The sequence below is a fragment of the Odocoileus virginianus genome, chromosome 29 (genome assembly GCF_023699985.2).
Source record: "Odocoileus virginianus isolate 20LAN1187 ecotype Illinois chromosome 29, Ovbor_1.2, whole genome shotgun sequence".
Classification (NCBI taxonomy): domain Eukaryota; kingdom Metazoa; phylum Chordata; class Mammalia; order Artiodactyla; family Cervidae; genus Odocoileus; species Odocoileus virginianus.
Window position 1 is genome coordinate 1,679,021 of NC_069702.1, and position 21,575 is coordinate 1,700,595.

The 21,575-nt window shown below is 48.7% G+C and overlaps 2 protein-coding genes and 1 long non-coding RNA gene across 3 annotated transcripts in view; 1 reads left to right on the plus strand and 2 right to left on the minus strand.

Moving 5' to 3' along the window:
- Positions 1-442: 442 nt before the first annotated feature.
- On the minus strand, positions 443-8,047 carry LOC139032009 (uncharacterized). The gene is made up of 3 exons (XR_011484547.1): positions 7,266-8,047; positions 5,912-6,056; positions 443-3,995 (listed from the first exon to the last, which is right to left on the minus strand). It is a non-coding gene; the product is annotated as an uncharacterized lncRNA (long non-coding RNA).
- Positions 8,048-10,371: 2,324 nt separating this feature from the next.
- On the plus strand, positions 10,372-14,896 carry RASL11B (RAS like family 11 member B). The gene is made up of 4 exons (XM_020901302.2): positions 10,372-10,739; positions 11,364-11,420; positions 12,582-12,658; positions 13,441-14,896. The coding sequence occupies exons 1-4, from the start codon at positions 10,598-10,600 to the stop codon at positions 13,909-13,911; spliced, it is 747 nt and encodes a 248-aa protein (XP_020756961.2). The 5' UTR covers positions 10,372-10,597; the 3' UTR covers positions 13,912-14,896.
- A 4,077-nt stretch (positions 14,897-18,973) lies between these two features.
- Positions 18,974-21,575, minus strand: part of SCFD2 (sec1 family domain containing 2) — a 391,117-nt gene continuing 388,515 nt past the window's right edge. The window contains exon 9 of the mRNA XM_070458048.1: positions 18,974-20,510. Within this exon, the coding sequence (XP_070314149.1) occupies positions 20,418-20,510 (93 nt within the window). The 3' untranslated portion in view covers positions 18,974-20,417. The remainder of the gene's footprint in view (positions 20,511-21,575) is intronic.

Sequence of the window (21,575 nt, forward strand, 5' to 3'; positions counted from 1 at the left end):
TATTGGGGTACGGTTGTTCCGGAGCGCTGTGTCAGGGTCAGGTCTCCAGCACAGTGAATCCGCGATACGTGCACATACAGCTCCTCTTTTCTGGATTTCCTCCCTGTCGGGGCCGCCGCAGGGCGCTGAGTGGAGGCCCTGCGCGGTGCAGTAGGTGGCCATCCTGTGGTCTGCTGCCGACGGCGACTGCGGTCTGCAAGTTTCCTCTCATTCCCTTTGCTTCCCTAACTCCCACTGTCCTAGCACCGTGTGCCTGAGGGACCATGGGGCTCCCTGCTGGGTTTGGGCCCCAGAACAAGCTGCCCTGCCAGCCAGCTTCCAAATGCCTCCACCTTCTGGCTACATCTTACTCACCCAGGCCGAGTTCCCACTCCAGGCCGACACTGTTCCTTTATCAGGGCAGCGTCTTCTACCCCTCTCCACGACGCCACATTCATTCCTCTTTTAAATGCGCTCTCTTATCCAAGGCTCACTCGCCCCTCAAAGTCTAGCTCCACGTTCAGCTCTCCTAAGCCACCTCCTCTGGCCACTCCAGCCCTATTGATCTTCCTCTTTCTCCGTAAGTACAACTTGACATTCTTTGTATGCATCACAATATATCACCCATTCTTCCCTCTGTAAATCTTGCCTCCCTAAGCAGACTACACATTCCCTGGGAACAGGAATCATGCCAAATTATTTCAGTGACCTTCACATAGCCCCCTACACATGACAGTTTAAACAAGTAAATTTAAATACCTAGTATGTCTGATGTACCTTCTTCTGTTAACATTTGAAAAAGTACCAGTTTTTTCAAACTTTCAGCATCACGTTGTTGAGGACAATTGAACGCATGTTTGCCAGGGATGCAGAACAAACTAGAATCCTCTCCTCTGAACCCCTGCTGAAGCCTGTTACCTGTACATAATGGTCACATGGGAAGAACATACGAAGCAATCAGAGGGCCTATGAATGACTAAACACTCAAGTAGGGCTGTGGCATTTGTCAAAAGCCACCAGTGTTCAGCAAATGTGCTTCTGGTCACTGAGCACCGGGCCTATTGTGAGGCATTATCTCTGCTCTGAATAGGGTTGATGTTATATAATAGAAGAACAGGAGGTGGAAAAAGAAATAGACAAATGCCACTTTTCCTTTTTTTAAAGTACCTTAAGCAGAGTACCTGGCTTACAGTTGGGGTTACATGGAATTTTACTCCATCGACCCATTTCTAAGTACCCAGTCCCCCAGGACCGGCGGGACATTGGTTCCAGCAGGCCACTCAGTGGCCAAAACCCACAGATGCTAAGTCTTCCCTCCGTTTCTGTGGGTTTTGCACCCATAGTTGTGAAGGGCTGACTATAGTCTCTTTTTCAGACCTTGAGACTTCTGGGCAAAAGGAAGAGATAGTTGAACTGGATGCTTAAGTTAAATTTAAGAAGTGATACTCTTTCCTCTTCCCACCCTGGGAATAAGCTGAGAGTGTTTATTTTGTTGTTGGTTTCCTGATGAACCAATCCTTGACTTTCTGGGCTCTGATCCTAAATTGACACAGTGACACCCTGGTCATGTCTCAGGCCTGTAGCTGTAGCTGGGAAACGCTCTTACCCTGGTGGGTTATATGAGAAGCCGTTTTTAAATACACATGAGAAGTCATTTTAACAGCTGCACTCCTGCTACACCACACAGCACACACACAGAACTTGGGACTCCAGTCTTTCCCCAGGCAGCTGCCCTCTCGTCCTTGCATTTCACATCTTCCTTTCCAAATGCAAAGCCCCTCCACCTGCAAGTTTCACAGAAGATGAACAAGCACGATGAAGGCTGAGGATAGAGGGGACTTGGCCCCGGGGCAGTGGGACAGTGCTGAGAGGTGGGCAGCAGGCTGTGGGTGGTGGGGCTCTGGAGCCAGACTGTCCGGGTTCAGACGTCACCTTTCCCACTTTTTACCTATGTCATCTTGAGCAAACTATTGAGCTTTTCTGGGCTTGTCATTAAACAAGGAGACAGCAGTATTAGCCTTGTCCTGTGGGTTTGTGGCGACAATTAACTGACTCAATACATATGGAGCACTTGGAACAGTGCCTGTGATGTGGCCTATGCCTAATCAGTATTAATTATCATTGTCAGGGAAGGCACATAAGTCCCCTTAGGACCAGCTAAGACCCACACGAGACAATAAAGGATAGAAAGCCACATCGGACCTGTTCCTGCACAAAATCTCCTCTAGTCATTAATTTTAATCAGACTATTTACCGAGACCTGCTTCCCCAGTGGTTCAGTTGATAAGGACTCCGCCTGCAATGCAGGAGACCCAGGTTTGATTGCTGGGTTGGGAAGATCCCCTGGAGAAAGAAATGGAAGAACAAAAACACTCCAGTGTTTTTGCCTGGGAAATCCCATGGATAGAGGAGACTGGTAGTTCACAGTCCGTGGGGTCACAAAAGAGTCAGACACGACTTGGCAACTAAACCACCACCAGTATGTGCCAGACACTTGCCAGGCACCGAGAATACCGTCCCGGCCCCCGTGAGCTTATGGTCCGGCCTGCCTGTCTCTGCACAGACTGGAGGCTGGCTGTGTAGCAGAGGGACTGGCCGCCGGGAAGGTCCTGGAGTCACTCACCATTACGCTCTCCCTCCTCACAGACAACCTGCCCATGTAGATTCCAGAATCACCCGCCCATCCAAATCCCAGATAAACTCACTCCCTTAGCTCCCTGGGATGCCACACCCCTTTCTCTGCTCCTCCTTACCCGCGTGGAATGTTGTTGCTTGAGCCACACCCCCCCATATCCCTGGTCTCTTTTTAGCTGGTCCTTTGGATTCTGAAGCGTTTCAGTGGATTTGACTTGCCTGTTATGTTCTCCTTGAGCTATCCTCACCACCTCCTGTCATTTCCTCGTCCTCTCCCCGAGTCTGGGCCATTGGCCTCAATTCTGCTTCCCAAGCCCCTAGTCAGCCAGCCGGAGCACCCTCTCCATCTTCTCCACCTGACAGGACCCTCCGACTGCAAAGCCACCCTCTTAGTCCAAAGCCACCCTCTTGGTCCGTCTCCTGGCATCAGTGGAAACAGTGAGCCAAGGCTGAGTCAGAGCCTGGAGCAGCCGGGGAGCCTGCCTCACCTCTGACGCCTTCTCCATCTGTGTTCTCCTCCCCACTCCCCCTTCTGTGCCCACTCTGGTCCTGACTCCCCCACCATTCCCATCCACAGTTCTAGCGTCCCAGGCTCTCTTCACCACCTCCTTTCTCAGTCCATAGAAAATGCACAGATTCTTTCATCTGTTCACTTTTCACAATACCGATAAGGGTTAGTGGGCTTCCTGGGTGCTTCAGATGTAGAGTCCACCTGCAATGCAGGAGACCCAGGTTCGATCCCTGGGCTGGGAAGAGCCCCTGGAGGAGGGCACGGCAACTCACTCCAGTATTCTTCCTTGGAGAACCCTCTGGAGAGAGGAGCCTGGCGGGCCACAGTCCATGGGATTGCAAAGAGGCGGACACGACTGAGCGCCTGAGCGCCAAGATGAGTAAGTGGGGGCACGTGCGACGCGCCTGCTCCTGGGTCTGGAGACGGAGCAGCACATCTCTACTGCGTGGGGCTTACACTCCGGAGTGGAGAGTCGGACAACAAACACGCAAAGAGTCTAGTATGAAGGGTGAAGGATACAGCACGCTGCGGCGTATTCCAGTGGCCCTGGGCCTGCCGGGTGAACTGGGGAGGAAGGATGGAGGAGCAGGACAGTCATGCCACAGAAGGGCCTCCTGTAGGTCAAGGCTGTTCCACAGTAATGAGGGGGAAGCGGCTTAGGGCTCCTCTATGATGCTGCTTGGCCGATGTGAGGAATCCCTGGGCTGGCCACTGTATATCACAGCTGCCTGGAAATCGCTCTCCACATGTTCTTGGGCTGGGTGTGCGCCATGACCTCAGGGAGCCGGCCGCATTCTGCCCTAGAGTCAGAGTGGGTCTGCTTGATGAGCAGTACACTGGCTGGTCCAAAAGACATGATTCCACCTCTTGCCTGCAGATAGGGAGAGAGGAATGCTTTGGCTGCATGTTTTGACAAATAAACACAAGAAAGGCTTTATTCAGCCTCGCTCTTTGCAGCCTGTCTCCACAGTCAGGCCCAGGTAAAGAGGGATTTGAGGGAGGATTTGACTGAAATGTAAATAGACCTGTGTGTGCTAAGTCGCTTCAGTCGTGTCTGACTCTTTGTGACCCCATGGACTGTAGCCCACCAGGTTCCTCTGTCCATGCGATTCTCCAGACAAGAATACTGGAGTGGGTTGCCATGCCCTCCTCCAGGTGTCTTCCTGACCCAGGGATGGAGACTGCATCTCTTATGTCTCCTATATTGGCAGGTGGATTCTTTACCATCAGCACTACCTGGAAAGCCCATTGTCAACGGACTACTTCCCAACAACTGATTATGGGATGATCCAGGCTGGAAAATTACTCTGCTTCATTCTCATAGTGAAGATATAAAAGTATTAAACCTTTATAATTTACAGAGCATTTTCACATGCCTAATCTCAATGGATATTCAATGTATATATGGCACAAAAGCTGTTATAATTTATTTACTGTTGAGCTAAACATGTTTTTTTAGTTGATATGGGAGTACACATTCTTTAGGTGCTTCCCTGGCGACTCAGTTGGTTAAGAATCTGCCTGCAGTGCAAGAGATCCAGGTTCAATTCCTGGGCCTGGAAGAGCCCCTGGAGGAGGGCATGGCGGTCCACTCCAGTATCCTTGTCTGGAGAGTCCCATGGACAGCGGAGAGGCGGGCTACAGTCCACAGGGTGCAAAGAGTCAGACACGACTTAGCGACTAAACCACCTTCACATATTCTCTGCAAAAGAAAAAAAAAAATTAAGTCATTGTTGTTTGCTTTTAGAGCAAAGTAAGAACTGTCTCAGGCTACACTGGAGTTTTCGTAGCTTGACAAACGCTAAGGTCACGGAGCGGCTAGCTTTACATTCCACATGAATTAATAATGGACTTCACACAACATTCCCGGCAGAGATGGCCCAGCATACCAAGCTTCATGTTCCTCAGGCTTGGAATGTGTAACTCCTCTATGAGCTACATTCTGCTGTGTGAAGCTCTATTTTGGGACTAGTTTGCTTCTTTATATAGAAACCAGTACCCTTGTCAAATCAAGTGAGTACATGAGTCATTTGTGCATTTCCTAAAAGCGATCGCATCACGTTTTTCTCATCTGCTATCCATTTTCTTTTTTAATCAGAAGGGAGATGCATTAACAAGGAAAATATCTTGGTGCAAATCCTAACCTCTCACAGAGTTCTGTTGGAATGAAAATGTTTTCTTATTTTTTGGCAGTGACTGGATTTCAAGCTTGTTTAAGAAATGATCACATCATGATTTATATTTCATGAACCAAGTAACTTACCTATCTCAGCTAACCTGGGGCCCCATTTCTACAATTCACAGTATGACCTGCGATATTTTAGACACTCCTGAATGGCCTGAGCCAGAGATGCTAATTAGGGCTTAGAAAGTATTTGATGGTTCCTGTGATTTTGAGAGCTAATTAAAGAAGTGAGAATCTGTAGCTTTGGCCCCAAACAAGACTTCAGTCCTGTTAATTCCACCGTATAGGTGATCTTGGAATGAAGGCAAGTAGAAGTTTGTTCTCTCATAACACGGGTGGATATTTATGAGGTTTTAATTTCCTTTTAGCTTCTCACCTTATACTTAGAAGCTGAGGCTGTGGGGAGAGGTTTTGCTTTCTCTGCAAAGACAAATAAGGATGACCATAGTGTTCTGAGGTGACCTTTTAAGCACCTTAAGGAAAGTTAGAGAGCAAATATTAGGTGTGTCCAATCTGCTTAGGAATTTGGAACCAATGATTCTACTAAACAATTGGCTCAATTGTCTGATTCTTTCTGAACCATTTCTTCTTATGTTTATCACCTGATCTTAGAATCCTGTCAATATCCCAAGAGCATCACTCCTACAGGACCAATTCTTATTCCTCTTCGCTCCTTAGTCTTCTGGGCAAATGATGGGTTGGAGAGAGAAGGGGCAGGATCCTTGCATGCTTGCAGGATTCTTTGCGCTGGGGAAAAGAAGAAGAAAACGATCTCAGAGAAAATTAACAGTGTCCAGTGCCAATATTGCAAGACTTTTCATTTAACTAAGGGAGCCCGAATCATGGCTTTATTGATAATGCAGTCCTGGAACTAACAACATGCAGTCCTAATAATTAGGAATTAATGCAGTCAGTTCCTAATGCTCAATGTTTTAAAAGGCTTTGGGAAAATGCACCCTGTGAGTTTTCTTACTTTCCATGAAAACACAGTGGAAATTCACTAGCTGCTCCAAGTAATGTTTAAAACTTGAATATATTCTGAGCATTGTCATCAGTGTGTGTGTGCTGAGTTGCTTCAGTCATGTTCGACTCTCTGCAACCCTATGGACTGTAGCCTGCCAGGCTCTTCTGTTCGTGGGATTCTCCAGGCAAGAATATTGAAGTGGGTTGCCATTCCCTTCTCCAGGGGATCTTCCTGACCCAGGGATTGAACCCGCATCTCTTATGTCTCCTGCATTGGCAGGTGGGTTCCTTACCACCAGCGCCACCTGGGAAGCCCCACTGTCATCAGATTACTTATCAAATAGGTCTTCTAAGTTGCCAGAAAAAAACAACTTAGGCTTTAAGATATAAATCATTGAGAGGAGAAGAAAATCTCCAGTTTTGCCCTGAAGGACAAGGAGGATTATCTCCACTTTTTCTCTTACCTTCACTTTACACACTACATTGAAGTAGAGAAAGAGAGTGGAGGAAATCTTCCAGAATAAGAAAGATAAGATCTGGTAGAGCAGCAAGGGATTATAATTGCAGAACACTAGTTCTTCTTTCTCCCTGAGTGTGGAAAGGGGGGTGGGGAGTGTGGGTCATTCGCTACCATAGAAACTAACCAAGGTATGTAGAGGGGAGGGAAGGCCCATTGGAGGAACTTAAAGATCTTAACTTTTTTCAATGTTATATTGTTCTGGTCAATAGGTAATCCTTCTAATGGCGAGAGGTATGTGTATGTGTGCCTGTATCCTTTTTATTTGATTTCCAATCTGCCTTCCCTCTTTTGTCTCTTGGGCTGAGTTATTCTTTCAGTCCAGCCTCTGCTAAAGAGAAGGTTGACAATTTTAAAAAATCATGTGCCCCCACTGTGTCCCAGGCATGACTCCCTGCAGTGGAATGCACAGAACTGCAAGACATTCAACACACAGTGCACAGGGCCATTGGGCAAAAACCCTCTATTACACTTACTTCCATCTGGTGCTATTTCCACACTCAGAAAGCTCTTGGAAAACGAGTAGCTCAAAATGAATTCTCTCCCCTCTTTCATCCAGATGCTGTTTCTGAGCCATAGTTCTTCTTAATTTTTAAAATAGAATGATTGAAAGGCTCTTACAAGCCATCCTCAGTGAAGATGCAGGAGACTCGCCTCCAGTGGGTGTTTCTTGTTCCTTTAGGCAAGCACCTTTCCTTTTCTCTTGCTCAGTCCTTTAGCCCTTTCCAAATACCATGGAAGGCTTAGGAGCAATGGATCAGATGTTTGGAAAGCTGGTGAGGATGTCAGCGTCTGCTTTTCAGGAAGGAGGACCTGTTCCCCTTGTTCCCGAATCTGGGTGGGTTCTGGGACGGACCAATGTAGCTGAAGTGATGCCGTGCCAGTTGCCATGCACAGGCCTTAAGAGATGGACAGCTTCTGTTCCTTCCGTAGAACACTCCTGCTAAAGGAAGCCACCCACCGTGCTGTGAGCGAGCCTGAGCTAACCACACTGAGAGGCAAGACAGAGACACTGGCCAGTCCCCAGCTGTTTCAGCCATGTCAGCTGAAACGCAGAGATGTCAGTGAAGAAGCCATTTCAGACGTCCAGCCCAGATGAGGCTTCAGATGACTCCAGCCCAGCTGCCAGCTGACTGCAACAACACGAGACACCCCAGTGGAGAACCACCAAGCTGAGCACAGCCAACCACGGAACTGTGAGACATGGAGGCTGGGGGCGGTTTGCTAAGCAGCAACGGAAAACTGCAATGGGAAGTGATGATGGCACTTCATGAAGGAAAAAGGAGATTTTTGCTTGTTAAATCCCTAACCTGAAGCCTGGAATAAAACAAGCCTTCAAGGTACATCAATTCTCCTGCTCCTTCCTCTTCATTTATATTAATTCTTTGTGTTTCTGAGAAGGGGTAACTCTTAGTGTCATGGTCTGAGGCAGGGTGGGGTGGAGGTAGGTAGGCTCTTTGCTTGATATTTGGAATCTGAAGAGCTTTCCCCCATCTTTTTCTTCTTCCTTTCCTTCCTGTGTTCTTTAAAGCACAGTCAGATCGTTTAGACCTAAAATAAGAATACCAAATTCAGCCTTTGTGTTTCAGACAGAAAAATCATAGGCTTGGTACAGGCTCATGGTACTGAAAAATCAAGCTCCAGAAGCTAAAATGATTCAAAGCAAATTTCCCCTTGACAACTTTTGTATGTCTCTGTGTGTGTGTGTGTGTGTGTGTGTATAAAAAACAGTGAAACAAAAACTTTATAGAGTACACAATTATTTTACCATGTAAGCATGATAGAATTATCACCTTTTTTTGGAGCGGGGAGTGGGTTAAAAAGTACATGGTTACCTGTAATTACAGTCTTCCTAAATTTGATTTTATGGCAAAAAAAAAAAGGCACATTTCTTTGGAGTGTCTATGAACAGCAAAATTCAAGTTTGAGTCAAACCATACAGAAAAACATAGTGCATTTTGGACATATCTTTTCCCTTCAGACTCAAATGGCTGAATTTCTGTCATTCTTGATACCTCCCTAGAAGCCAATGTTTCCTTATATTTGTGGCTAAGGTTGTGTGTCTTGCTAATTATGTTGCCTTTTCTAGCAGACTTGCTGCCAAGCAACTTGAGATTACTCTCCTTTTCTGTCCTTGAGTTCCTGCAAACACCTAAACCGTGACAGGCCAGAGAGTTCATCTCAGCGTCTGAACTGGGTCAGCATCATAAATTCTGTCACATACCTGGTCAGTGAAGTCAAGGTTGGAAGGGGGAGTTGAACTAGATGCCTGATGTGTAGATAAGGGAATTGGTTTACTTTACTTTTACGTTTTATCCTTTAATGTGGGTGTGGACACAGGGCCATGGTATTTACTCTCATATACCTCTAGGATAAAAGCCTCTGGAAGATTTGGGGGCCGGCAAGGTTGGGGGGTAGTGAGGAGATGGGGTGAGATGGGGGGATGGGTAGGCGGTCAGCCTGAGTGTCTGGTGACATTGTGCAGCAGTTCCAGCTACAGAACGTTGCTTGCATGGGGGATGCAGATGCCTTTCCTTGGTGAGGAGGTGAGGGGTTGGAGCTTGGGATTTTATGAGCGCAAACTGGCATCAAGTCACTTAACTGACCTTGCCATTCCTCATAACCAGAGACTAAATTCAGATGCTGTTTGCCTCCCAATCTGGTCAGTATCCCGTGACAGCTGGGGCAACCGTTTCTTTCCTTTTCACAGCTCCTGGAGGAGGTGTGATGTGTGTGAGGCGCTAGAAAGCTTGTTCTATAATTACTTCTAGATTTGCCTCTGGGTGTGCTGTACACGCACCAGACCATATGTGTGTTCACGTGAGCTTGTCATTCGGCCAAGAAGAGGTAGAACAAGAAGGGTGACTTTATTTCCCACCTCTCAACCCGCCAAAGTCAACGTCAAAGTGGGAGTGGGTACAGGGTCCTTTAACAGACTGCCATTGTAGTCAAATCTGTGACCCGGGATGCCGCCCCAGAGGCACCCGAGTCAATGTCTTCCGAATGTAGTGGACAAGCGCGCAGCTGGACATCCAGACGAGAGACCCCAAGCGCTCACATCCTCGCGGCCCCGGCCTCCGGGGCGCAGGTTCCCCGTGGGTGGGCGGGGCTGGGCCCAGAGATCCGCAGGCCGCCGAGAATAGGCGGGCGGGCTGGGCATCCGGGCGGGTGCAGATGCCTAGGAAAGCTCATGCGGGACCGGGGCGGCGCTCCTGTGGGCAGGCAGGCAGACAGGCTGCAGACATCTCTCCACCGCCGATCCCAGACCCAGCCCCTCTTCCCGGAACCGAGGCGCCCCCAACCCCACAGCCACAGCATCTGCCCCGTGTCGGCGCAGCGGGACTTAGGCCCGCGCCCGGCGCTGTTGTCCCCGGCGCCCGCCATTGGCTGCGCGGTCGCCTCCAGTCCCCGTTGCTCCCTCCCAGGCTGCCTGCCCCATTTCCCCCGCGCCTCACGGGGCCCCGCACTGGCTCCGAGAGACCCCAGGGGCGCGGTGCGCGCGGAGCGGCGCCGTGGGCGGGGCCTCGCGCAGGACGCCCCGAGATTGGCCGCGGGAAGCGAGGGGTGGGGCCAGTCGCGGAGAAAACAGCGCGCGCGCAACCCGGCTGCAGTCCCAGCCCGGAGCCTGAGCCTGCACTAGTTGGCCGCCGCGTCCTCTCCGGTGCTTTTTCTTTTTCTTTTTTTCCACCGCCTTTCTTTTTCAACCGCGGAGTCCTCTGCCTGGTCCTCCCGCCGCTGTCGCGCAGTGCGATCCTCTTCCTGCCCTGCAGGTCCCGTTCCCCGCGGTGAAGTCCCGGCTGAAGCGGCGATGCGCCTCATTCAGAACATGTGCACCATCGCCGAGTACCCCGCCCAGGGCAGCGCTGCCGCAGCCGATTGCTGCCTGGGGGCCGCGGGCCGCCGCCTGGTCAAGATTGCCGTGGTGGGCGCCAGTGGCGTGGGCAAGACTGGTGAGTCCTCGCGCTCCGGCGAGAACCCGCTTAACTCTCGGTCTGGAGTTCGGCTGCCCCCGCAGGCAGTTGCGACTAAAGCGGGCTTGGGGTAGAGATTGGAGCTGCAACCGGACCTCCCACCCTCTCCTATTGATCCGCGATCCCTCGGGAAGGACCTCAGACAGCTTCGTTTCCACTCCCCCCTCCATCAGATGAGGGAAACAAACTGATCCTAAATGGCTTGACGGCCCTCTACACAACCGACACAACTGGGATTCGAAGTTTCGGGGTTTTGAGCCCCTGGCACAGCAAGGGGAGGTAGTGAATGTAACCCTTCTTGAAGCTCTTTAAGGTTAGGAAAGACGTTTGTCTGCGGGCAGGCTTAGGTGTGGCTCGGCCGGGCTCGGAGAGTGGGGGTGGGCCAAATGACCCTTCCAGCTGGACAGAGCCGTAATTCACAATGCCTCCTAGCCCCTCGCCGTTGTGTCTGGAAGTAGGGTCAGAGCGCTGCAGGGTAGGAATTTCACTTGGTGGCTGGGTTTCCCTGAGAGTTGTTTTTTAGGGTGGGGGTTGGGGGAGGGAGACCAGTCTACCTTCTTGGCCAAGGCTAAGCCCCTTTCCTTTCTCTTTTCTCACCTGCAGCTCTCGTGGTCCGGTTCCTCACCAAACGATTCATCGGCGACTATGAAAGAAACGCAGGTGAGGAAATGTATTTGAAGAAAGTGCTCTCAGCCTGCACTAGTACTGCTGTTCTCATTTTTTAAGTGTCTACCAGGCAGGTTCCTTCAGAGTGACAGCCAGAGCACTGGGATCCTGCCACTTCCAACTTTCCTAGCCCCCTCCTGTGTGCCCCCCCCCCCCCCCCCATAACTGCCATCTGGCCTCATTCCATTCCAAGCCCATTCATCATTTTATCAAGTGCCTGAAAGTATTCTCCTTGGTATGTTTTAACTATAGGGACCCCAGTTGGAAGCACCCTTTGTACTCAAGAGCCTCTCCCTTCAAAACACTCCTGCAAAAGTCATAAAAAAGAAAAAAAAAAAAAAGATGGCCAGCGCCTACCCCCACCCCTCACCTTCTTTGTTGGCTGCCTTTCAGAGGTGACCTTTTAAAGCAGAGGCCAAAGGAGCGCAGTTGTAAACCTAAAGTTCTCTTTTCTTAACAAAGAAAAATAACTACATGGTAAAATTCTAGGAGGAGAGTTCCTGAATAAATGATTGGACATCCTTTCAATCCCTGTGATTAAGGCTATCCACTGGGGAGGCCTAAGGGCTTTCTACCTATGCTCGGCTAGCAAATTGCTTAAGTCCTTAGACCATATGAAGTACCTACAGGGGATTACTTCACATGTACTCTATAAACCATCCCCAGATAAGGCATGGCAGCCTTCTGCTTTGATGTAGAGTCAGCTATGTTATGTTACAATTTTATTCCAGTTGATGATGTTGGCTGTGAATTTACTGACAAGATCTGCCCACTAAGCCATTATATCTAATGGCTAAAAAATAAATTGGTGCCAAAGAGCGATGAGTATGAAAATAGAACAAGAACAATTTTTTTCCAAGAAAATTCTCTAAACATGTAAGTTTTGTTTAGAATTAGGCAATTAAGTTTCCAAGAACGTAACAAGCTTTGTCCTGGTTTTAATAAACCTGCCTATGCAGGGTTGAAACTGCATTTGTTTTAAAAAAAACATCTGAAATAAGTCCATTAAATAGAATAGACTATAGCTGATTTTGTGCATTGGTTCAGGTTATAATTTCTAGGTAAAAATTATCCTACAATTTTTTGTTCCTCCCTACAATGTTTTAAAAGTTGTATAAGAAGGAAGGACATAATCTTTTTTTCCCCCCTTTGTAGGTAATCTCTATACCAGACAAGTCCAAATAGAAGGTGAAACCCTGGCTATTCAGGTTCAAGACACTCCAGGTATTCAGGTGAGTGTCTGAGATACGTGACTAAGTCTAAGGGGAGTCTGCTTGGCCGCAGAATTATTCTCCTGTTTTCAAAGTACCTTGTGCCGAAGAAGGAAAGAAACCTGGGGAGTCAAGTCTAGGCTTTTATATATTGCTTGACACTTTAGTTGTATCTGGCTGTTGATCAGTCTTAGCCTAGATGGGAGACTTGGCTAAAGGGGCAGAAATCTTCTAGGACGATTTTACTCAGCAGGAAAGACCAAACCAAACACACTTGGATTTGGCAGAATGCCCGTGCTAGGGTTTAAAAGGTCAGTTTTTACATTTATGTTTTTGGCATTAAAAATCAAACATCTAGGTATCGTCTCCAAATCCTCAGACTCACTCTTACACTGTAGAAAGTTACTCTATAGACAAAGAGCCATGCTAGTGTGTGTGTGTGTTTTCCCTCTTGAACTGGGCAGTTATCCAGGTTTAAATGCTTCCAGCTCCTATCTTTACTTCCCCAGACTTACTGTCTAGCCAGTTAATTTCCCATTTTGTGCAACTACAAAGTCTCTCTCTGCATGGAGTTCTCTGCAGGTCAATTTTCCACTTGAGTGTGGTGAGCTGCTCTGTTATTTATTCCAGCTCCATGCAGCTGGATCAACATATTGTCGAGAAAGCTAAAGTGTGGGGGGACAGAACTTGTTGACGGCCTGCAACCTGGTGTTCTTGCCCAAGGCTCTTTTGAATGCTCTGTAGCTGAGCCAGGGCTCTCTCTGGCCCTTGCCCTTCATCTCGCTCTCGCCTGTCTCTTCCAGGTCCACGAGAACGGCCTGAGCTGCAGCGAGCAGCTGAACAGGTGCATCCGCTGGGCGGACGCCGTGGTGATCGTCTTCTCCATCACTGACTACAAGAGCTATGAGCTCACCAGCCAGCTCCACCAGCATGTGCAGCAGCTGCACCTGGGCACCCGGCTGCCCGTGGTGGTCGTGGCCAACAAGGCTGACCTGCTGCATGTCAAGCAGGTGGACCCTCAGCTCGGACTGCAGCTGGCCAGCGTGCTGGGCTGCTCCTTCTATGAGGTGTCTGTCAGCGAGAATGACAACGACGTCTACAATGCTTTCCATGTGCTGTGCAAGGAAGTGAGTCACAAACAACAGCCCAGTGGTACGCCGGAGAAGCGACGGACCTCCCTCATCCCTCGGCCCAAGTCCCCCAACATGCAGGACCTGAAGAGGAGGTTCAAGCAAGCCCTCTCAGCCAAAGTCAGGACTGTCACCTCCGTTTGAAGCAGGGCTGCTCGAGGGGGTTTGGTCTTCCCGGGAAGGGGTCCGGGGTGATGCAGGAATGTTGGACGCTGGTGGTTACTTGTGGTCCCAGGAAGGGCTGGAGCGGAGAGGCCAGGAGGGCCTGTTGAACCGCTCCAGGAGAGGAAGTGTTGTCCTGAGCAGGGGGACAGAACTGATGCGGCATGAACGAGCCACCTCTGATGATGCCAAACAGCCTCCACGGCTTTCCCTCTGGAGCAGGGAGGGGTTGGGTGATGGCTTGGGATTTTGTTAACTACCTTGTAAATGACAGTCAGTTGTAGATTCACCCAATATATTGATGTGATTTACAGTGGGAATGAAAGAACAGATTAAGCATTCACAGACTTTCCTTTTTTTCTTCTTCTTTCTTTTTCTCCCCCCAAGAGAAAGGATTGATTTTTTTAATACAAGTATGTGTCTCTGGAATACTCTTCCTTATAGAATGACTTTCAAACCTGAAGGCTATTCAGATTTCTTTCTTTTTTTTTTTTTTTTTAAGAAAAAGAAGAAAATGCTACCTCCACCCTACTAGAAAGAGTGGAGTTTATGGGCCGAATGTTATATATGCAGACATGTGTAAGCTTCTGGGCTCAGACACAGTATGAGGATGCTGAGTTGGGAAAGTGTTGGCTGGTTGAGAGCACAAACTCTTCAGCCCCAGACTTTTGAGTAATTGTGAGGCTGTGTAATTTTTTTTTTTCAGATTGTTTCTTCAGGTACAGAAAAACAAAATGTGTCCAGTTAATTTTGGTGTGATTTGTGTAAACACAGCAATGACGCCGGGTTTTTCCAGACCTGGCCGAGTTGTGGCTTAACTGTGGAAACACTATCTTACAGCAAGTGAACAGATGCAGGGGCCACTGCCGAATCCCCGACACAGATGCACTTTAAAAAGCCACTCAAGCTTTGGCTTAAACTGTAATTAATTTATTTTATGTACAATAAAGCTCATTTTAAAAGGGCAGACATCTGACTTGGTCTTGATTGCAATGTTCGTCTTTTGTCCTTCAGACTGTATGTCTCAGCACCTAGTGTTTCTCAGGCAGGTCGAATGGGCATTCTGCCTTCCTGGGATGAGCCCTGGAGTCTCCCAACAAACCACTGAGGTGCATTCTATTCTTATCCCTGTTTTACAGATGAGGAAACAAACTTGAAAACAAGTTAGATAACTTGTCAAAGGCCCTGGCCTTTGAGCTTGTAAATTCTGATTTGCTGCTGTCTAGTCAAGAGTAACACATCTATTCATTTCCTTCCTGATCCTCCAGGGAAACCTAAGACAGATGCCTGGGTTTATATTTTAAGCTGATAAGAGATATCCTGGCTAAACCACGGAAGATCATGCTCTTACACAAGACCACTGCTTATTATTTGCCCTATCTGGCGAGCCTTCATTGGGTATGCCGCTTTCGAAAAGTCACATTTTTCTCATGTTGTAGAAACTCACAGCCATTGACGCGGGGCGGTTCAGGAACCCCTTCCTGTGGCACCTGCCCCAGGTGACGTGCTAAAACTCTCATCTGCTTCCACTGGGCCAGGGAGAACTTTCATACAAGCCAGGTGAGTCACCACCTTTACGGGCAAATAATTACACCTTGTATTTGAGAGTGCTTTCACATATCTGATCTCATGTAACCCTCAGGATAACCCTGTGGGGAGGGCAGGGGAGGAAATATCACTGTATCTACAGGCGAAAGAAACAGGCTCTGAGTTTAGAGTGATGTCCTTGAGTTCACAGAAAGGGCATGAATCAATTTCTGACTATATTCAATGTTCTTACTCCTTCACAGCATTTCATATGCGGGCCACTGCTGCATGTGTGGGGCCTCGGGCCTGAGGGAAGCAGCCGTAATGAAGAGCTGGGGGTCTACTCTGGGACAACGCCAGACTCTCAGATCTGTTTTCCCACAGGGTGAATGTCCTGCCTGCTCTTGACAGGGCTTCTGGCTATGCCCTACACCTTCCTTAGGTGAAGGGCAGTTTTCTACACTTCAAGCCTAACCTACCCTCTGAGAAAGTATTGGGGACAGGGAGGGAATGGTGCTTATGGGAGATTCTAAAAGTATCTCCTTTCAAACGCAGTGACAAGGATCTCTGACTAGATTCTGCTCACGTGTGGCTTTATTCATCCTATGTGGCTATATTAGTAATGTCCAGTGATTGAGCGGTTCATCTTTATATACTTAACAATGGTCTTCTGACCATGTCCTGGAAATAAAGATGAGTTTTCCCCGGGGCTTTATCTTGCAGTGGTGCAGAACAGTGCTGGACATCCTCTGTTTGTGAGCGGCGCCCGGCTGCCTCCCTGTCCATCCCACCTGCTCCAGGAATCTGCAGCGCTCAGGCAGAGCTCCTCCCTCGCGAGCTGGCCTTCCTGACCTCCTGGCACTTCTCCATTGCCCCTCACTCCCCACTGCACTGGACTCAGTCTCAAACTTCCTTTTAGAAATTCGGGCTTAAGAGTCTCAGGGTTCTCATCCATCCTGGGGATAATGCTTTGCTGGAGGCCACTCTGGAAGAGAGGGATTGACCCCTGGCTGGAAACCACCTGCGTTCCATTCCTGTCCACTGTCTCAGGCTGACTTGACTATTTACAGTTCTAGAGTACACCATGGTTTGTTCTCACGAATTTATCTTCCTATTTCATTACCTTTGTTCCTCTCTGAATCCCTCGTTTGTTTTTAGTATCTGATCTGCAATCACGTGGCACCGAGGATGGTCCCCTCCTACCTAGGTAGGGGATGGCCTCCCTGCCACCTGGGTAGAAGCGGGGAGAGGTGTGTATGTGTTCAGGAGAGTGAAGAATGGAATCGGAATTACTGAGCACTTACAGTATGCCAGACTACAACCCATCTCCTTTAATCTTCTGAAGAATCCTGCAAGGAAGGTAATGATAGCACTTCCAGTTTAAAGATGAGAAAACTGAGAGTCGGAGAGATGAAAGCTGGGATCACACAGCCAGTCGTTGTTTCTCTTGACTGAAAACCTACGTCCCCAGCACTGGAGGGGGATTTGAAATAACTTTCATTCTCCACACCAACCCCACAGTCCATCTTTAGTCCCTTCTACAGACGCAGAGAAGGGAGGCTCAGAAAAATGAGCTCCTAAGTGTTAGATTCAGATTCAAGACTCCACCCAGGTCTGCCTGACGCCCAGACGCCAGGCAGCCAGCTCAGGACTTGGCAGCTCTGGCCCCTCTAAGCAAGCTACCACTGCCTTTCTGTCTCTGGCTTGCAGAGGCGGGTCCTGCCCGTCCTGGCCCCGTGCTCTTCATCAGGCTTGCCTTAGCCTCCTTCTTGCTACCCCCCGCTCGTGGCTCCTCCCTGGCCCGGGCCTGCCTGGCTGCCAAGGCCACATCTGCTCTTGCCATCAGCCAGCTGCTCACTGGCCTCCAGTCCCAGTTCAGTAATAAAGACATCCAGGCCGGAGCGGGGGCCAGCACGGCCCACAGCCCGTCTGCCTCAGCACCGGATCCTCGTCTGTAGAGATGTCTGGCTTTTAAGCTTCCTCCCTGCTGCAAATCAAAACCATCCGAACTCTCTACAGCCGGCCTGGCACTGAGTCGTGGGCTGAGGTGGCTGAATGCTCCTGGCCTGGGGCTCCCTGTCAGCACCTGGCCACCACCCTGCCCGAATCCCCGGTTCCAGAGCTGCGGGCCTGCCTGCAGTGAGCCCCTCGTGCCGGTGAAAAGTGAGATTTCAACATTCACTTTATACCCTGTGGAGGATAAAGCTGTTGCTCAAGCTTGTGGTGAAATCCCTTAGGAATGAGCCCTTGGGTAACTCCGGTGTGGGGTGGCGGTGTGGGGCTGCCCCGCCGAGTCTCTGCTGGTAAGTCAGCATGGTACTTGGAAAAGGCCACTAGGAGTTACAGAGCTTTACCTGTTACAATAAATAAACCAGGAGTGAAAACCCACCCTGCTCAGCGCCTCAGGCTAGCTGTGTTAGGGATGGGATCCTCCCACAGCAGCCCTCTCACAAGGTGGGGACTGCTCATTATTACCACCTGGAGTTTACAGATGGGGGCACCGAGGCCTGAGGATCACACTGCTGGGAGTGGCCAGCTGAGACTCAAACCCAGACAAGGCTGGGAGCCCTGTTCTCTCCACCGCGGCTTCACAGGATGCCAAGAGCACAGTTGTTCCCTGCACCCCCCACCCCATCCTCCACCCAGGGCCAGATGTGCTGCTTCTGGAGTCCCTGCTCTTTGCTTATCTGCTGAAGGCGCTTCGCAGGACTGACGCCGAGTCTTCATTTTGCTCCTGCTTTTCATTCAAGGAGCAAGCACCCTGTCCTGTCCCTCCCACCTTTTTATTCAAAGCAAACTCTGGTCACCACGATCTTCTTTCAGCTCACCTTTCCTCCAGAGCCTTCTTGGATGTCTGTCTGATGTCTGCCTAGCTCAGTTTCTACAACTGGTGACCCCAGAGATGGAAAAAGATGATTATAAGCTAAACTTTTGATGTCCCGTCCCCCCCCCCCCACACACTCAGAGACTGCCTTTGGCTATATTTAATCTAGTATTGTGAGCATTTGGGGAACACAGTAACTGATGATGGGTAACATTTACAATCAGAAACTTCCTTTGTTTACCACTTCAGGTTAGAAGGTTTGGAATATTCTTTTTATACAAGAGAAAATCAACTTGTAAAAATACATTAAAGGCCCAAGAGTAATATGTCAATACATTTACTGTGAAAATATTCAAATGACACAAACACATTGAGAGTGAGGCATTACCTTTTCCTAGTCCTCCTATAATAGACTCCTTCCCAGAGGGAACTGCTTGTTAGCAGTTTGAGTTTTGTATTTCCTGAAAGTCTCCTTTGCATATAGACATATGGTTTAAAACTTAACCTTGAGCAGATCCTCTCACAGGGCCCAGGCATCAGGAAAAGCACCAGATGGTCATTCTGTGAGAAACATGGAGTCCAGGATGAGCCTCCTTCCCCGCTGTGGCCCGGAACGTTGGGGAGTGCCTGGCACGTGCCACTGGGGATGGGGAATGAATGAGTGGTCAAATGAATACAGACTGGAGACCCACAACAGGTTACTTATCTACTTTATTAATGAATTAGTTAATTTATTGGCCGTGCTTAGTTCCCTGACCAGGGATTGAGCCCAGACCACTGCAGGGAAAATGTTCTAACCACTGGACTGCCAGGGAATTCAAGAGGTTATTTACTCATTTTTAAAAAGAGTGATCTTTGCTTTAATGATCATTTCTTTGGGGCTATCTGCCATTTTCTCCCTTACTCAATTTCAAACTTCTGAGTAGAATGAATGAAGCATCTGGGGTCTCTAGTATTTCAGCACCATGAAAGAACCAGTGTTAGGTGGAAAACATACTTGGACAAAATAAAGAAGGTCGGGGTCAAGAAAACCTGCTTTGATGACATCTCAAAATGATTTCCAACTTTACAGTTTTCTCATAAAATGGTAGTGTTTGGCAGAGAACTATAAGTAGAGACACATTTTGGTTTACATTTTATTTCTTCTACCTGTTTAATTCACACTAGTCATTGTTTTTCAGCTTTCCCTCTTTATTATAAACATCTTTTAGAGACGCTAGAAATTTCCATCAGCTATACACCTATACATGCATGGTTCCTAGAGGTTCCTTTCTGCTGGAATTCTTATACAATTCCACTCTGTGGGTCTAGGCTTCTCTGTTATGGCTAGAAGGAAGACTAAGATTCACAGAAAAGAAAGAAGTAGAAATGTGTAATCAGTAGAAATGTGAAATCATAAGTCATAAGGGGTAGGGTTCCAACCTAGACCTCCTGGACCAGGTATCTTTATTGGGGCCTTCCTCTGGGAGGAGAGGAAACCTTTTATGGGCAGTCACAGTGCTCCAATCAACCTCTCCCCCACTCCTGTTCCAGGCAGGCTGGCAGCCCTGCCCAGTAAGCAGACAGGAACAATGCAGCTCTTTGTAAAGGCAGGAGATTTACAACAGAGGCAGACGATCGCACTGCCCTACCACCCCCCGCCTTTCCTCCCCTGTTCAGAAATGTCTCAGATCAAGAGAGAAACAAAGCCTCAGATCACATTTGCAACGTTCCCTCCTCAGCTACATTATCTTGAAAACCAAACTTTCCTGACACCCATGATTCTAAAGCATGTCTAACTTCTCCTAGAGCAACTGCAGATCAAACGGCTTGTAATCTACCAACACTCACCGACAGGCACTTGTTTAGAATGAACAAACGTGCAGGTGGAATCAGAAAGATCACAGACAGAGGGGTAAGGATAAACGGGCATTATCATGAATTAGGCCAGCTGAAAGGCAGTTTGATACCTTTAGAAAAATGATTAAAAAAAAAAATCTCAGCAATACTTCACTGTGTGGTTACGAAGATCCTTTGGGCAACATTTAGTCATAACCATGATTAGTAACAGGGAGACTGGTCTGGGAGGTATTGGATGGAGACAGATAACAGTACTGGGGTTTCCAGCTCAGGTAGGGCTCATCTTCTTGGGAGACGCTTAGAAGCCAAGGTCTGGATGCAGCCGGTCAGTCGCAAACAACAGCTCAGGGATGTTAAGCGGCTTTAGGAGTCGCGTGGACAGCACGATTACCTGACAACGGGAGGGGCGAACACATCGCAGACAATTAGGAGAGCCAATCCCAGCTTAATAGGTAACAAGAAATAAAATGCAACATACTTCTTTGAGGGGAAGGCATAGAGTGGATGCTGTGGGGGAAAAGGCAGAAGGCAGCCGCTGGAACGCCACTGGGTTCTCGAGTCCCAGGTGGAAGGAGGGGAACGCAGGCTGGGAAGGGCAGCTTGCAGGATGGGGGACTGCATCTGCTGAGCCTTCAGCCAGTGGGCACTGGGCAGGGCCAAGCCTAGCCACTACCTCGCTGCTTAGTTGCACTCAATCAGAGCTTTGCTTTGTGATCTGGTAATCTGAACTCCACAAAGGGGTCCCTCTCTCCTCCAGGGAGGCTTTGCTCCTTCAGGGAAAGAGAGAAGGCATACTCAAGAGCCGCATGTTGCTGTGGGTGAGAATGATGATGATGACTGTATCTATCTCCTAGTACCCATTTCAATGACAGAAAGCCGTCATCTCACAGCTCGGGAGGTCAGAAGTCCAAGATGAAGGTGTTGGTAGGTTGGCTCCGTCTGAGGGCTGCGAGGGAGACCTTCCCTCTTAAGCTTCCTTACGTCTTCACCCTGTCTTCCCTCTACAACTCTGTCTCTGCGTCTCTCTTTCCCCTTTGATAAGGACACAGTCATAGAGGATTACAGCTTACCCTAACGACCTCATCTTTTTTTTAAAATTAATTATTTTAGTTGGAGGCCAATTACTTTACAATATTGTGGTGGTTTTTGCCATACATTCACATGAATCAGCCATGGGTGTACATGTGTCCCTCTGTCCCGAACCCCGCTTCCACCTTCCCCATCCCATCTCTCTGGGATGTCTCAGTACACCGGCTTTGAGTGCCCTCTTTCATGCATCGAACTTGGACTGGTTAGTGACCTCATCTTAATTGTGCTCAGTTGCTCAGCTGGCCAGGCTCCTCTGTCCATAGAATTTTCCAGGCAAGAATACTGGAGCAAGTTGCCATTTCCTACTCCAGGGGAATCTTCCTGACCCAGGGATGGAACCCTGCATCTCCTACATGTCCTGCATTGG